Raw genomic sequence first — 15137 nt, 5'->3', positions numbered from 1 at the left:
AAATAGTTGTTATTATTAATGCGAGCGTAACGTGCAAATTCGCTTTAATAACATTGGTATAATAACAAACCATTCAGCATGCAAAAAACCTGAATAATGATGATTTTCTTTTTAATTCAAAACGTCAAAAGTGACAAATAAAAGCCTCTAGCTCGAGGATTAGACAATTCAGTTTGAAGCGCCTGAAGGGCTAGAGAGAAATTTTAAACCTTTCTTAAATCTTTCTTGATTATTTTTCGTAAAGGTCGATAGACCTGTGAAATATAATTCTGTGAATAAAAAAAATTGAATAAATAAATTAAGTAAGAAAAGGTGAAAGCCTTAAGTTTGCCTCGCATTTAGAATCTTTGTTTGAAAAGCACACGGTTCACGTGTTATGGATGAGATATAGTGGCTTCATTTCTCATATCTAGGAGTTTCGGATCCAGCCCCTTTCGGAGCTTTGAAATCAAAGGATTAGACAACTTCATGGACAAAGGGTTGTATACAGATGAAATTTCAGTGAAAAATGATGAGAAATAGAGCAAAATGACTCTTCAATGTGTCTGAAAGGGGAGGGAAGTTAAGAAAAACACTTTTGAAGTCGTTGCATTGCTTTTGAATTGCTTTTGAGGGAACCACAAGCAAAAATCAGCGTTTTGATACTGGTGTAAGCCGTAAGCCAGTTAATCTAGCCCTTGTGGGCCCTTGTGGTTAAACTGCAGTGGGTGACTTTGAAAGATTTGGATGGGTTTAGAAAGCACCCAGAACCTCTTGGGAACTTGTTTTTGATCGATATTGAAGTATTTTGCAAATATTGCAGAAGTCTACAAACCTTTTGTCCATGATTGTACCTTCATGTCAGTTTATGTCCCTTTCAACCTTCAACTAGGAGGTAAGCTGCTATGACCAATAGTTTTGGACTTCAAAGTTAAAAGTTAAATTCTTTTTTGTTTCTTATACAGCCGGAAATCAAGCGACATTCAACTAATAAGTGGCAGAAAGTACTACATGGAGTTGATTGGACGTGAAATTGGCGGTGGTGATTATTTTTTGGCTGGCGTTATCTTGCCAAGTGGAGATCAAATTGTTCCCATTACTTACCAATACCTTGAGCCCTTCTGGTAGAAATATGAGACATTCTATTGGTGGAAATATGAGACATTCTACTGGTAGAAATATGAGACATTCTATTGGAAAAAATATGAGACCTTTTATTGGAAGAAGTATGAGACATTCTATTGGAAGAAATATGAGACATTCTATTGGAAGAAATATGCAATTTATGGGAAATATGAGACATTCTATGGAAGAATATGAGACAATCTATTGGAAGAAATATGAGACATTCTATTGAAGAAATAGAAATATTTATATTGACATTTATTGGAAAAAATATGAGACATTCTATTGGAAGAAATATGAGACATTCTATTGGAAGAAATATGAGACATTTTATTGGAAAAAATATGAGACATTCTATTGGAAGAAATATGAGACATTCTATTGGAAGAAATATGAGACATTTTATTGGAAGAATTTTATGAGACTTATATGGAAGAAAAATATGAGACATTTATTAGAAGAAATGAGGAATCTATGGACGAAGTATGGACTTCTATTGAAGAAATATTATTGGAAGAAATATGAGACCTTCTATTATGGAAGAATATGAGACATTTTATTGGAAAAATATGAGACATTTATTGAAAAGAGACATTTTATTGGAAAAATATTGAGGAAGAAATATGAGACATTTATGGGAAAGAAATATGAGACATTTTATTGGAAAAATATGAGACATTCTATTGGTAGAAATATGGAGACATTTTATTGGAAGAAATATGAGACATTTTATTGGAAGAAATATGAGACATTCTATTGGAAGAAATATGAGACCTTCTATTGGAAGAAGTCTGAGACATTTTATTGGTAGAGATACAAGACATTTTATTGGAAGAAATACGAGACATTCTATTGGAAGAAATATGAGACATTTTATTGGAAAAAATATGAGACATTCTATTGGAAGAAATGTGAGGCATTCTCCCGGGGGGTGGGGGGGGGCACACGTTTTCGAAGCGACGGTATGTGCAAAATCTGCTTTTCAAAATCGTACCCTTACAGTGCAGTTCAATATGGCTGAAAAGGTACCCTTTCAGTGTATTTTCTCTTGATTTACTAAACCCTTCTAGTGCACTGTATTTCTCAGCAATAAATCTGTGTGAGAAAAGAAGCTTGGGAAATTTTCTGTTTTAAAGAAAAGCTGAGAAAAATATTCTTGTCAGCTGTAATTATCAGACAATAGAAACTTTTTCAAACAAACGAGAAGTAAAAACCCTTCTTTTTATCAATTATTTTGAATTTGTTTTAAAATTTGACCCTTGCAGTACAATCTCATAGAAACATGCTAAAAAACCCCACTCTTAAGCATGGCACATGACATAGGCCAGATCATATGAGTGCCTCCCCGGGGACATTCTATTGGAAGAAATGTGAGGCATTCTATTGGAAGAAATATATAACATTCTATTGGTAGAAAGTTAAAAAAAACATTATCCGAAAAAATATATTTTAACGACATTTTGGCAACACATTCTTTACAAGGACCAAGATGTTAGTTTCCTATCAATACCTAGATACCAGGTCGGCTTAAAGTAGTTTTTGCCTTCTCTTCAAACTTTTCTTTAACGATAATAACACTTTTCGAAGGATTGAGAAAGTAACCAATCTTTGAACCATATTGAACGATGGTATTTCACTCAGCTTCTAACGCTTCGATAGTGCCAAGACCAGTGAAATCATCAGCAAACACGATTTCTTAGCTTTGCAATCTGCTTCTTCTAGAAGTGACAAAACCACTGGCGAGTATATTGTCATGGCTATTGGATCGCCATGCGTTGTCTCCTCTTTCGATACCAGTTCTTTGACACCAGTAACGAACAGACGTGCTGGTTTTAGCATTGGACATGCGTATGAATTTTGCACGAATTTCGCAAATCGTGGAAATGAGATGTTTAGGTAATACATTGCCACTTTTCTGTTGATCGAATTGAAAGCATTGTCCTCATCAATTTGTAGCAATTTTTCCGTCATCCGCCTCAAATATCTTTTTAGCACTGTTGAAATTGCTATTTTCATATTCCTAAGGTAAAAAGCATTTCATCAAACAGCGAGCTTTCTTCAGAGTGTTTCTCGTTCAATATTTTGATTATTTCTATGTCAAGGGAAAGCACACCAAGATCTTCACATTCGGACAACAAGTGGACCGCAGCTTCTACCTTTCCCTGGATCATCGATTCTTTGAACGTTTCTGATACATCTGGAAGGCTGGAATTTTTCGACTGCGTTGGTTTTCGAGCATTCGTTGCTGTAATGTGGATCATTTGTTTAACAGTTCGTACACTCTTCCCTCTTTCTATTGTTGCAATTTCTTTTCTTGTGAGCGTCAGTTTTTTTGTTTTTTTTTGCACTTCATTTATAACTTTTGCACTTTGCAAGTTTGGTGAGATAAATGCACATTCTACCTTCATTCAAATGCACATGCTACCTTCCTCAAGGGTTTCATAAACTGGCGACTCTTTTTTCGGCGTCAAACTCCTTTGCTGTCAGAGGATTTTTCTTTTGATATTCGAGCCAGTCAGGTTGGTTAAGGGTATGTTTTTCAAATATCAGAAATACAGCACTGAAAGGGTGGAAATTTCAGCAAATCTAGGAAAAATTGCAAATTTTTGCTCAAAGTTTGTTTTTTTTTGCTCTGAAAGAGTTTAGAATTAAAAAAAATGCACTGTAAGGGTATGAATTTCACCGATTTTCTTCTACACTGTAAGGGTGCGATTCTAAAAGCCATTTTTTTCGCCGCACCTACCGTCAGTTGGTTAACCCACTGCCTCCCCCGGGGTTATGGTAATACATGTTATCTTTTTACTGATTTCTTAACATTGTACATAAAAAGGTAATTAGATTCTGTAGCATTTCAAATTTGATAGAGATCTATAAAGATCAAAATATATTTTTAAAGAAAATCTTTTTTTTCTTTTGATTTTTTTGATCCACACGATCTTGGTATTTTAAGTAAGTTTGCGACCGCAGTCGGAAACGACCGGGAGGCTCCTCTTTCGATAGCTATCTATCCGAAGGTAGGGGAGGGCACCACTCTTTCTCCCTGGATTGCTTCACTTAACCTTGAAACTTCTTTTGATTGCTGAGCATCAAGCAGAGAGGTATCAAGTACTATTTTGGGAATCTTTAATATGACCCGGCTGGGGGTTGAACCCACAACCATGCGAACCGTAACATTACGATCGCTTGGCTTTTTATGTTTGATATATATTTTCATTATAGAATTATAATATTAGTTTAGTGTTAAATATTTTTTGATGGGTTTAAATCATCAAGAAAGCTTATCAACAAAGCACCATGACAGTTGGGTAATTAATTACATAGCACATTCTTTTCTCGAATAAATCAATAAATTATTTTTAGAAAAAACAATCTTGAATTTGATTGGTTAGAAATTATTGGACGCGTAGAAACAATTTTGATTTCCAAGCGACACAACTTACTATAATTTCAAGCCTTCTAAAATTAACCAGCTATTTACTTAAATAAGGAAATATTATAGAAACTGACTGATTTTTGCCAATTTATCTTCAAGCCTTTTCCAAGGTAACTACACTATTGTTCACCCTCTTTCAAGGGGGGTTTTCAACCATTAAATTATTTTTTGTAGCCTTTTAATTGCATTTCTCATCAGTTAAGCACTCATCCAATTCCCAAATGTGACTTTAAGATTCCCTCCGAGAGGTAAACTCATCTGGATAATTAGAAAGGTTTAGAATATCCGAAGGCTTCAAAGATCGAGTAGTAACAGAGGCGTATTTAGGGTAAATCAAGTAGATCAAGTGACATACTCCCGAGAAATTGAAAAATATAAAAAATTGTGAAACTTGCTTCCTTTTTCTTTTTATTGATACAGTCTCCTTCGGACCCCATGTCTTGTATCTTCTCAATTATCATTTGTACGGCGGTTAAAACTTAGATTAATATTCATCCCCACAGTTTTACCTCCCTAATGTTTCGCTAGTGAACCTTTTGCTATTTAGAGGCTTTTATTTTGATAATCCCGACCCATATCGCCCCGCCCCTTTTTAACCTCATCCGCCCTAGCAAACCGGGATCAAATTATTACCGAGCTCAACTTCTCTTAAAATTCACGTGTTATGACCTTCAATGACTGCTTAGGGAGCGTCTCCTAATATTGTTTCAATTTTTCGTTTCAAATTGTTTCATGAAACGAATTAAAAAAAAGTTCAAACGAAATTCAAAGAAAGCTCAAACGAAATGCATAATTAGTTCTGATTTAGAGATAATTATTGGCCCAGTGCTAGCGAGTGGGCCTTTAAAGAGAGTGTCACTATTTTTTTGTCCGTGTTTCCTTCTGTCTGTCCGTTTTGGTAGAAACGGCGCTTAATATCAGTAACACACTTTTTGCCGTCTGGAGAGGGAAAAGCTGGCAAAAGTCGGATACTGGCTAAAAAATATATATTTTCTGATTCTGCGCTCCTTAAACAACAAACGTTTTCAAAACAGAACAAGATGGCGGTCGAAGCGAGGAGAGATTTCATCTGTTGATTCATACTTTCTTAAACATTTTCTTTGCTTTAGTGGTCAAGAGGCTTTCAAACCAAAGAAACTTTGTAGTGATTTTTCGTTGTAAACTTGTTCAACATTCTGTCATATCTTATAGTTTTCATAAAGCTTTCTGAGTGAAAATTCTACCTTAAATCACTTTCATTTTTTAGTTTCTTGTTTTCAAAAAGACTTTATTTTTAGGAAATAATGGCTTCTAATATAAAAATGAATAAACAGAAATGCAGCTCATGTGTAAATTTGAATATTTCTTGATGCTACACAAGGTTACTTATGGATCTGTCGCTGTTAACAACGGTCAGTGACAATCACAATTGGGGACGTGGCTAGGAAGTGGCATGATTTTCAAACTCGATCGACACAGAATCATTTCAAGTAAACTGATTCTGGAATTTGTTGATGGACACTAAAATGGAGTTCATGTGTAATTGAGAACAAGATTGGAACTTTTTCCGTGATGCTACGTGTGAAAATGGTTATTTCTAGATCTGTCTCGTTTAACGAATTGGTGGCTTGATTTTTCAAACTTGACACAGAATTATTTCAAATACCGATTAAATGGAATATGGCAATGGAGACTAAAATGCAGCTTATGTGTAAATTTGAACAAGATTGAAACTTTTTCCATGATGCTACGTGTGAAAATGGTTATTTATAGATTTGTCTCGTTTAATGAATTGGTGGTTTGATTTTTCATACTCGACACAGAATTATTTCAAATACTGATTATTAATATTAATGGAATATGGCAATGGAGACTAAAATGCAGCTCATGTGTAAATTTGAACAAGATTTTTTCATGATGCTACACATTAAATGAAATGGTCATTTCTGGAGCTGTGGCATTTAACGGTCGTCGATGGCTTGGATTATTCAAACTCAACTCAAATAATTGTTTTCAAGTCGAATTGACCTTGATTCAGGAAATAGGGAGAATATGAACAAAGACAATACAACGAAGAAGCTCAATAAATCGATGTGGCACCATTTTTGCATTTTTTGATGTTGTTTCTTATGGAAGTTGAATTTGATGATATTTTGGATTTGATTGTTTACCTTCGGGTAGAAAGTTTCGAGCTTTCAACATTTAATTCATTTTTCATTGACTACATTATGTTTTGTTTATTTTTTCGCTTCCCTGTTCTAAGAATGAAGAAAGGGAGAATTATCCTTGTCGACTTATTTTTCATTTTGTTTTGCTCGACGCAGTAAAATTTAAAATCCTTTGTCTTGTTAACAATTTTTTGAATTTTTAGAAATCCCGAAATTCGCGAAAATAACGAAAATTTCGCTTTTGCTGGGCCTTCACGCTCAACGGGCTTCTTGTCTAATATTATCAAGTGCTGAAAATATATTGTAATGTCAAGTGACTCAGGAAGGATTTCCTACCTAACCACGGCACAATTTTCAGCAAATCATGATATCCACCAGCCCTTCGGGCTTTACAAATCTGTGGTCAATCCCTCTTAGGATGAAAAGATGAATATCATATTATTCTAACGTTCAACGTCATATATATAACGTCTTTATACTGAAACATCAACAAAAAACATGTTTTTTTATTTAGAAAAGTAACGTCCTGAAATATTAACTTTGAGAGTGGCCTTCAATGTTAACGGGAACAATCCTAGAAATCATAAGACTTCTTGTAAGACAATCTTTTGTTACATGATGCAGGTCTTTACCCTTTGACTAGATTTTCTATGCTTTATTTTTTAAGAATACACTTTTTTCATAAGAACAAAACTACATAAGAACATAAGGATTCGATTGCGAAAATTTTAAGAACAACTTAAGAACATTTAACCCTTTAACCCTTTAAGTGCCAATGTCGTATATATCAGACATGGGCTATGTAGGAGGGCGAAGCCCTCCTGTAATGCCTAGTTTGAGTTAGTAATCGTCATTTTTGGTCTAACTCTTAGGAATCCGATTGGGCTTCATGACCAAGCAAAAGAAAATCAAAAGTGAGTTATTTCAGCGAGATTTTAAGCTGAAAAGTCAAAAAAATGCAAAAAATTGACAAAAAGCCACTTTTTTGAGATTTTGACCGTTTTTTGACAATTTTTGGTCAACGAGTGATCCCAGAACCTCTAAATTTGGCCCTGTTTTACTTTATTCTGTCCTTTAGCGAATTGATTTGAAGTTTTATCACTGGACACCCATCCATCATTCAGTCAAGTAAGTCCGCACAGCGCGAGCTATTAACGAGCTTCTAACTCCTTCTAGATCCAGAGATAAAACTTTAAAGTTTGATAGCGGTTTTCTTAAAAAATCTGGAAAAAAAGACCGTGTACTTATAGAATTAAAGCTTTGCAGACTCTAAAACCAGAGATTTGGAAAAAGAGGATAAGAAATGCGCTATTCATCTATTTGAAGCTAGGCTGTAGAATCTTTTGTTTCTATTGAAATGTCTGCGGCCGATCGATTGTTTTCGTTCTGAACCAATCAGAGCGCTTGATTCGTTATGCGCACAAGACTAGAAGTACAAACAAAAAATGGCAGCCGTGATTGATATCGAAAGTGAATTGTTTTTCTTTCTAAAGTCGAGAATTTTGTTATTTTTTATAAGCACTTTTTTACTTTGGACAAGACTTTGGGTTGCGAGCCTTAAATAGTTTCTCAGCTTTATTTGTAAAAAATATTTCCCTTGCTGGATAATTTAGATACCAAAATAATTGAAATGTGTTGCGTTAGAATACAAACGAAGCTGGTAAAACTAGTTTATCATTATTCTTGGGCTAAAGTTTCTAAGAAACAATACCATAAAGGCCTCTTCAGTAGGGATAGCGAGGTTGAAAATAAAACCTTGGAGGACAAAAAAACAACAACAAATGTCAAAGAAAGAAAAGGAAAAAAGAAACGATGGCCATTCATGATATCAATGCCAGGAGGTCATAAATACCATGAAGGCTTTCTTGTAAGAACTTTATGAGTTCTAGACAACAAAACATAAAATAATCTTACAATACCATTGAAAAAATACAAAAATTATACCGAAGACATCACCAGGGGATTTCCCCAGATATGTTAGAAAAAATATTATATATACAAAAACATCGTAAAAATGAGGTTAAAAAAACTGAAAAAACTATGCATTTCCATCCAACCCAACAAATAATAGTGTATAAAAATTAAATATTCTTCCACAGTGTATATTATGTATATTTGAATTACAGATTGTCATTGTTAGTTTGTATTTTTTTTTCAGTGCATAATATGACTTCGCTATTTCTCTGAATATAAATCTTCTTTGCAACTGCTGCAAAAGATTAAGAACAAAAAGACTTTTCAGTATAATTCAACTTCATTTATAGGCCTTTAAAACACCTCAAATCAATGTGTATTGCAGAGCATGAAGAAAAATAGATCACCATTGACCTTACTTGAAGTAAAAAGTTGGATATACAATAAAAATGACCAAAGCCTTTCCAACTGTGTTCTTGAGTAGTACATTTCATACAGATTTCAAGACTTCAAAGCTGATTAAAAATTGGATTATTGCTCCATGAACACTAAATGCAAAAGGTGTTATGACTCAATGCTAAAAAAATTTAAATCTAAATTTGAAAAATATAGTTTAAAGATAACATCAGACTGAAAATATGAATGTAAATTTAAATTATAGAAGCATTTCTGGCTCTTCCTGGTTTGTTTACATTTGGCAATTTTGGCCTACATGTTCCCTGATTTGATGACTTGTTTTGACCTGCTTCCCAATTAAGGGATAGCTTCAGGGCAAAAAGCCCCCAAATCAAAATATAGACAAATGAAGTAGACTTATCATTGCAGCACGTATCCATTTCATCTATACCATGCAATATGTATTTATGCCTCAAAATTCAGTTTCCAAGGACAACCTGGATAAAAAACAAACATCGAAATAAAGATTCCAAAAAGAAGTTGCATCAAAATCCACTTCGCCAGAGAACATTTACATAATAATGTGTATATCGAAATCCCCAATTTTCCATTGAACATTCTGATAATAAATATATCGACATCCATTTTCAAAGGGCTACAGGTCCAACCGCTCAAATCCACTTTTCCATAAATATAACATCAACACCATAGAATTATTATTCCATCCTGCTTCTGTTGAGTCAAATAGATATAATACACGTAAAGTTTTTCGTACATCAGTTCCCGTCATCTTTTAGCAGTCCTTTTCTGCTGGCACTGCAGAGAACAGACGTGACAGTCAACATGCAAAAATGTCTGAATCTTGAGTCAATCGTCGTTGCATCGGCAACCTGTACTTGGATGGCCAATACTTCTATGCGACGGTGTTGTTAACAGTATTTCACAAAGAATATGATAACTAGCCTGAAAATAAAATGTAAATCTGTATATGAAATTACCCTAATCCGTTTAAATACAAAATGCAAATTCCACGGATTAAGCAATATTTTGAATGTAAAAGTACCAAAGCCTTGCACCTTCTAAATCATAATCCACTGACTGGTCAAAATCATGACCCTTCAGGTAGTCACAATTTATAAATATCACATGTCAAAGTTATTTTTTTGAAATGTTTTTGTTGTTGAAACCTTGAAATTTTCAACCCAAAAATCAATGGTTTCCCTAGATAGAGCTAAAAGTACCACAGAGGAAATCAAGTATACTTACTGAATCTCAATTCCATTACCATGGGGCAAGTTTTGCTTAAAATTACATTTTTTTATCTAAAAGTTGAAGAAAAACAACAAAATTATCAATTGATTTTGCCCATCTTAAATCAAAATGCCAAGACGTTTTAGAGAGTGCCGGGGTAAACTAATACTTACATGATCACTATCAACCTTCCTACTACCCATAAAAATTATGTCTGCAACACAAAAAATTCATTCAGAGCAATACAAGCCAGAAAGAATGGTCCCAATTTTTCAAAATTTCAAGCATGCCTCATGTCCGCCATCTTTACTCCCAGAATATGGAATGATTTTCCTCGATTTTCTCAGGGGAAACCCCCAAAAAGATCAAAGATTCACTTCCCAGTCTCTTTTTCACAAAGAACTCACTGGAAAGCTTTATTCAAAGGACTTTTTTCTTGAACATTGGTTAACCTGTACGTAACGCCATTTTGTTTCGGCCTTCCTTCTTGCTCAACTATTCTACAGCCTTGCTTCTTCAAAGGGTGCCGAATTCAAAGGGAAAGAATAGGAAAACAGCGAGCGGCAGCGGCGTTTCTTATCCTCTTTTCCCAAATCTCTGCTAAAACCATAGAGGTATAAAGAAAAACTTCTTTATACCTCCATGCTAAAACGCACGATTTCAAAGGAAAACGGACAAACATACTAAAAAATGGTGCAAATAAGAACATATTAAAAATTGAGATATATAAAAAGACGTGTATTTGTTGTGATTGTGGTTGTTATGATGTGCTAGACTAGTAAACTAGTCGTTGAAAACAGACCCATGTACAAAAAATCAAGCTCCAAATAAAAAGAATCGAAGGGGTGAAGTTGCGTCTCTTTTCTGAATTTCAACGACTAGAAGCTACTTCCCTCAAAAAACGTTGTTTAATTTTGCAACTTTTTTTAGGTTTTTGAGAATCCATCCAACTTTTTTGACTAAATGATATTTCATAGTAACATTGAACATGGGAACATATAAATAAATGAGCATTTCTAAAAACGCAATAAACAGAAAGAAAAATAAATGAAATCCCGCACGGGTCAGACATACAGAAATCTGTATGTCTCTCCTTACGATTTTAGGTGAAGAAAAAAAGGCGTTGGAAGTAGCTTCTAGTCGGTTATTTTCCTTTTCTCTCACGCGCGCTGAATATTTAATTAGTGTTTACATTATTTGATTGACAGTTTTATTATAAGGTTATAAGTAATAACCGACTAGTTTACTAGTCTATGATGTGCTTATAAATGTACATATACTTAAACTGTCAATGAAAGAAAAAAGATTATTGCGGGTAATGAGTTTCCCATCTTGTAAGTGAAAAGAAAAATTGCGTCAACGATGGAGAGACATCATTAAAAGGGGGAGTCGTCATCAAACGAATCGTTGCAAAAGTCAATAAGAGCTTTCCAGATTTATGAACAGTGTGGAAGTAAAGAGCGTTGAGATACAAGCAACAGACGGAAGACTTTTCAAGAATGGGTTTATTCAGGTAGAAACGTTTTTTTTTGTGTCTTCCATTTTGCTCGAGCTTTTCTGCTGTATAATACTAGCTTGATCTAGAATGGGGGGGGGGGTGGGGTGGTGAAACTACAAAGGTAGTTTGAACACTCTCATCTCTCATCCAAAGTTTTTCCAAGTGATAAACTGATCACTTTACTAAGCTCTTACACAGATTGTAAAAATATGACACTCAATTTTAATTTTCGTCGGCATCAAGAAAAAAAGACTTTTTGGTGCAATTTTTTCCTGTGAAGTTTTTACCTGGATTTTTGGAAATCGCGATGCTATGAGTAGAGTTTTAAGATGATGTTAGTGATTTTCGGATGGCAACTGAATAATACTTGCATAAGACTCTCTCAATCCGGCAAAGGTTTTTAAAGTATTTAAATTCTACGCATGTGTCATTTTAACACCCCTGTATTAGTGAACCGGTGAGATCACTAAAAAATGCTAAAAAGGCCTAATTTTAAACCTCCTTTGGGATACATTGAGGGATACTGGACAATATTTATTAAAAGTCTCCAACCGGTTTGAAATTTATATATTCTACCCCGGTTAGAAATCACATCAACTACTCTAGGTCAACACGGTCAACACCTTTTTAGCTTCAATCCTGTTATATACTTATATTAATCTGAAAATGTTTTCACCTTGTGAATTTTGTAAATGATTTTGTGTAGTACTTTGCTTGTCTTCAGACCCTGGAAATGTCCCTACTTTAATTTTAAAGTTTTCATAACTTTGTAAAACTTTTAAATTTCCAGTAAAACAAACACCGGAAATTGCGGATTTGGTGGATTGGGGTGTCATCCAAAAAAATCCGCCAAATTAAGTCCCAAAGGAGATTTGGAAGGGCCTCATCCGCGAAATATTTCTAAACAAAACTCAAAATATGTCAAATAAATACTTTTTGAATGGTTACTTGCATCAAAGAGGCACAAATAATGTATATTTCAACAACCAACATGCATGATTTGGCAGTAAAAGTCACAAAATCGTGAAAAACCCAATAGTGCCAACCGTGAAATTAAGTCCCCACGAAATTTTTGAATTTCGCGGATAGGCCCAACCGTGAAATTTAATCCCCTCGAAAGTTCATCCCATTAAAGTACAATATTCACATAACATAACAATATATACCAGACGGGTTTTAAAATATATGATGACGTATAATTGCATATTCAAATCTCCAATTATGATTATTGCACCTTAAATACTGATAGAGTTGGGAACGACTTTAGGTGACAACCACGGATAGGCGAATCTCCTTTTTGCGTTCTTCTCATCATTTTCTTTGGCAATTACCTGCAAACGTTCGTAAAACCTACAAAATAAAATTTAATGTTTTTTAAACAACCTTGTGTCACAGACCCCGTGAGTCCCCACTTGAAAATTTGACCAAAATTTTGGAAAAGATACTCTGCATTTTTAGTCCCTTTGTTCGATTTTTATGATTCTTAATAGACCTTTTCATAAATTACGTCACGAACATCACTTGCCTCGTATTCAAACAATTACCATGGTGATTATGTCCCTTGAGACATTAAATGATTCTTTTATGAATAGGAAGTAGTTTTATTAAAATCCGCTGGAATTTAATCACCATGGCAATAATTTCAAAACGAGGCAAGTGATGTTTGTGACGTAGTTTATGAAAAGGTCTATAGCACTCACGATTGTACCACGTATATCAATGAAATCAAAAATTGGTGCAATAGACGATATCGGCTTTCCGAATTCTCCCCGAATGATTACCCATGATGCATTGTGCAAAAAAATTCACGAACGATATTGATGACGATACCAATGCATCATGGGTAATCATTCGGGGAGAATTCGGAAAGCCGATATCGTCTATTGGCTCTGGGAAGAAGATAGGGTTTAAAGGGACATAAAAGTAGTACACGTTTTTTTTATAAGGAACCTTAACCCACTTGGCTCCGAGCCTGGAGTTCCTTACTTTGCCAGAGAGTTTTAGCTTCAAAGTTCCTTATCGAGTTCCTTAGTTACTTAACTGCTAAGTTTGGATTTGCTAAGTGTGTAGCTTCTTTATCAGCATTTTTTGTCTTTTTGACATATTGAAAGGTGTTTCAGCAATATTTTCCGTCTTTTTATTTAGGTTGTTGTTAATGTGTGCAAGTTCAAATTGAACTCTCGCTGTTTCTTAACTTGATTTTTTATTCTCAGCTTGAGCAGTTCCTTAACAATTCCTTATTTCTCAGACCATTTTCAGCCTCAAGTTCCTTATAAACGTGTTCCTTATTTAAAAAAAAACGTGTAAAATGTAAACATTGTGCGAACCACGTGTCCATTAAAGAGAACAATTAAAATCACGTGTCCAAACAAACTTGTAAAACAATTGAACAATCAAAATTACCCATATTTGGTTTGATTTTTTATTTTGACATGTGACATTTTGTATCTGCTGCATACAGTTTGTTTACAAATTTCGTAAGTACTGTTATGTCGGTTTAACGGAGAATTGACATGGGGGTAAAATGAAAACTTACTTTTGATAATGTGCATGAATGGCAGGTTTATATTCGTACTGCACTTCATAATTGCCGATCTTGTTTGTACCTTGGGTACTCAACACACGTCCAAGTTTCAGTGTTTCGATTGTAATGTCAACGTCAAATAATTTCACCAATTCTAATTCACTGATCGAATCCTGAAAAAATATTGGAATTATTGACCATGAAAAGAGAGACACTTAGACAAAGGACAGAACAGGATGAAATCACATTTAAATCCATCGAACCTACAGGATACATTCCTTATTCGTCAACCTACAGGAAAGCACCTATTGGTAATATTTTCGATATTGAAGATCAGTTTCCGAACCTGAAAAGGGTTGCAGTCCTTTTTTTAATTCAAACGCTCATATGATAAACGGAAAATTGTTAAAGTTAAAGAAAGAGAGGCTGAAGATCCAGTCCTTGCGTTTGGAATAATGGCAAATTATTTTATAATAAACCATATATTGCATATCTGCTTTCATAAAATATTAGTTAGATTCCCTAACATTTAGTAAATTATCACTCCATTTTGAGTTAAATCATAATATATTCATGATATTCATGACGTAATGTTTTCTACGGAAATACCCCGTTTTTAGCAAGCAGTGGCAAATTTTAACTCGACAAAAGCTGTATAAAATTTGCGACACTAGCAAAAACTGGGATCTTTCCATAGAAAACATTACGTCATGAATATCATGAATGATGAATAGCCATACAATAGCTGTTTATTGTATTTAGCTGACTCGTTACCTTATTTTTGGGTGGTGAGCCATTCAGTTTGAAAGGGAAGTTCGGCTGGAAACCATACTCATCGTATTGATTGAAGTTGGCTGCGGATGAGCACAC

The 15137-nt window shown here is 34.4% G+C and overlaps 1 protein-coding gene and 1 long non-coding RNA gene across 2 annotated transcripts in view; one reads left to right on the top strand and one right to left on the bottom strand.

The window, feature by feature from the left end:
* LOC136823513 (uncharacterized) overlaps positions 1 to 2313 on the top strand; it is a 38839-nt gene extending 36526 nt beyond the window's left edge. Inside the window, exon 8 of the mRNA XM_067079702.1 lies at positions 945 to 2313. Coding sequence (XP_066935803.1) covers positions 945 to 1107 — 163 coding nt within the window. The 3' untranslated portion in view covers positions 1108 to 2313. The remainder of the gene's footprint in view (positions 1 to 944) is intronic.
* Positions 2314 to 12687: 10374 nt separating this feature from the next.
* LOC136823514 (uncharacterized) lies at positions 12688 to 15128 on the bottom strand. Its single transcript, XR_010849044.1, has 3 exons — positions 15042 to 15128; positions 14280 to 14440; positions 12688 to 13093 (listed from the first exon to the last, which is right to left on the bottom strand). It is a non-coding gene; the product is annotated as an uncharacterized lncRNA (long non-coding RNA).
* Positions 15129 to 15137: the final 9 nt, after the last annotated feature.

This window comes from Clytia hemisphaerica, unplaced genomic scaffold (assembly GCF_902728285.1).
Source record: "Clytia hemisphaerica strain Z4C2 unplaced genomic scaffold, Clytia hemisphaerica genome assembly, whole genome shotgun sequence".
NCBI classification, from domain to species: Eukaryota; Metazoa; Cnidaria; class Hydrozoa; order Leptothecata; family Clytiidae; genus Clytia; species Clytia hemisphaerica.
The sequence above is the reverse complement of the archived record's forward strand: the minus strand, read 5'-3'. Positions and strand labels throughout refer to the sequence as shown.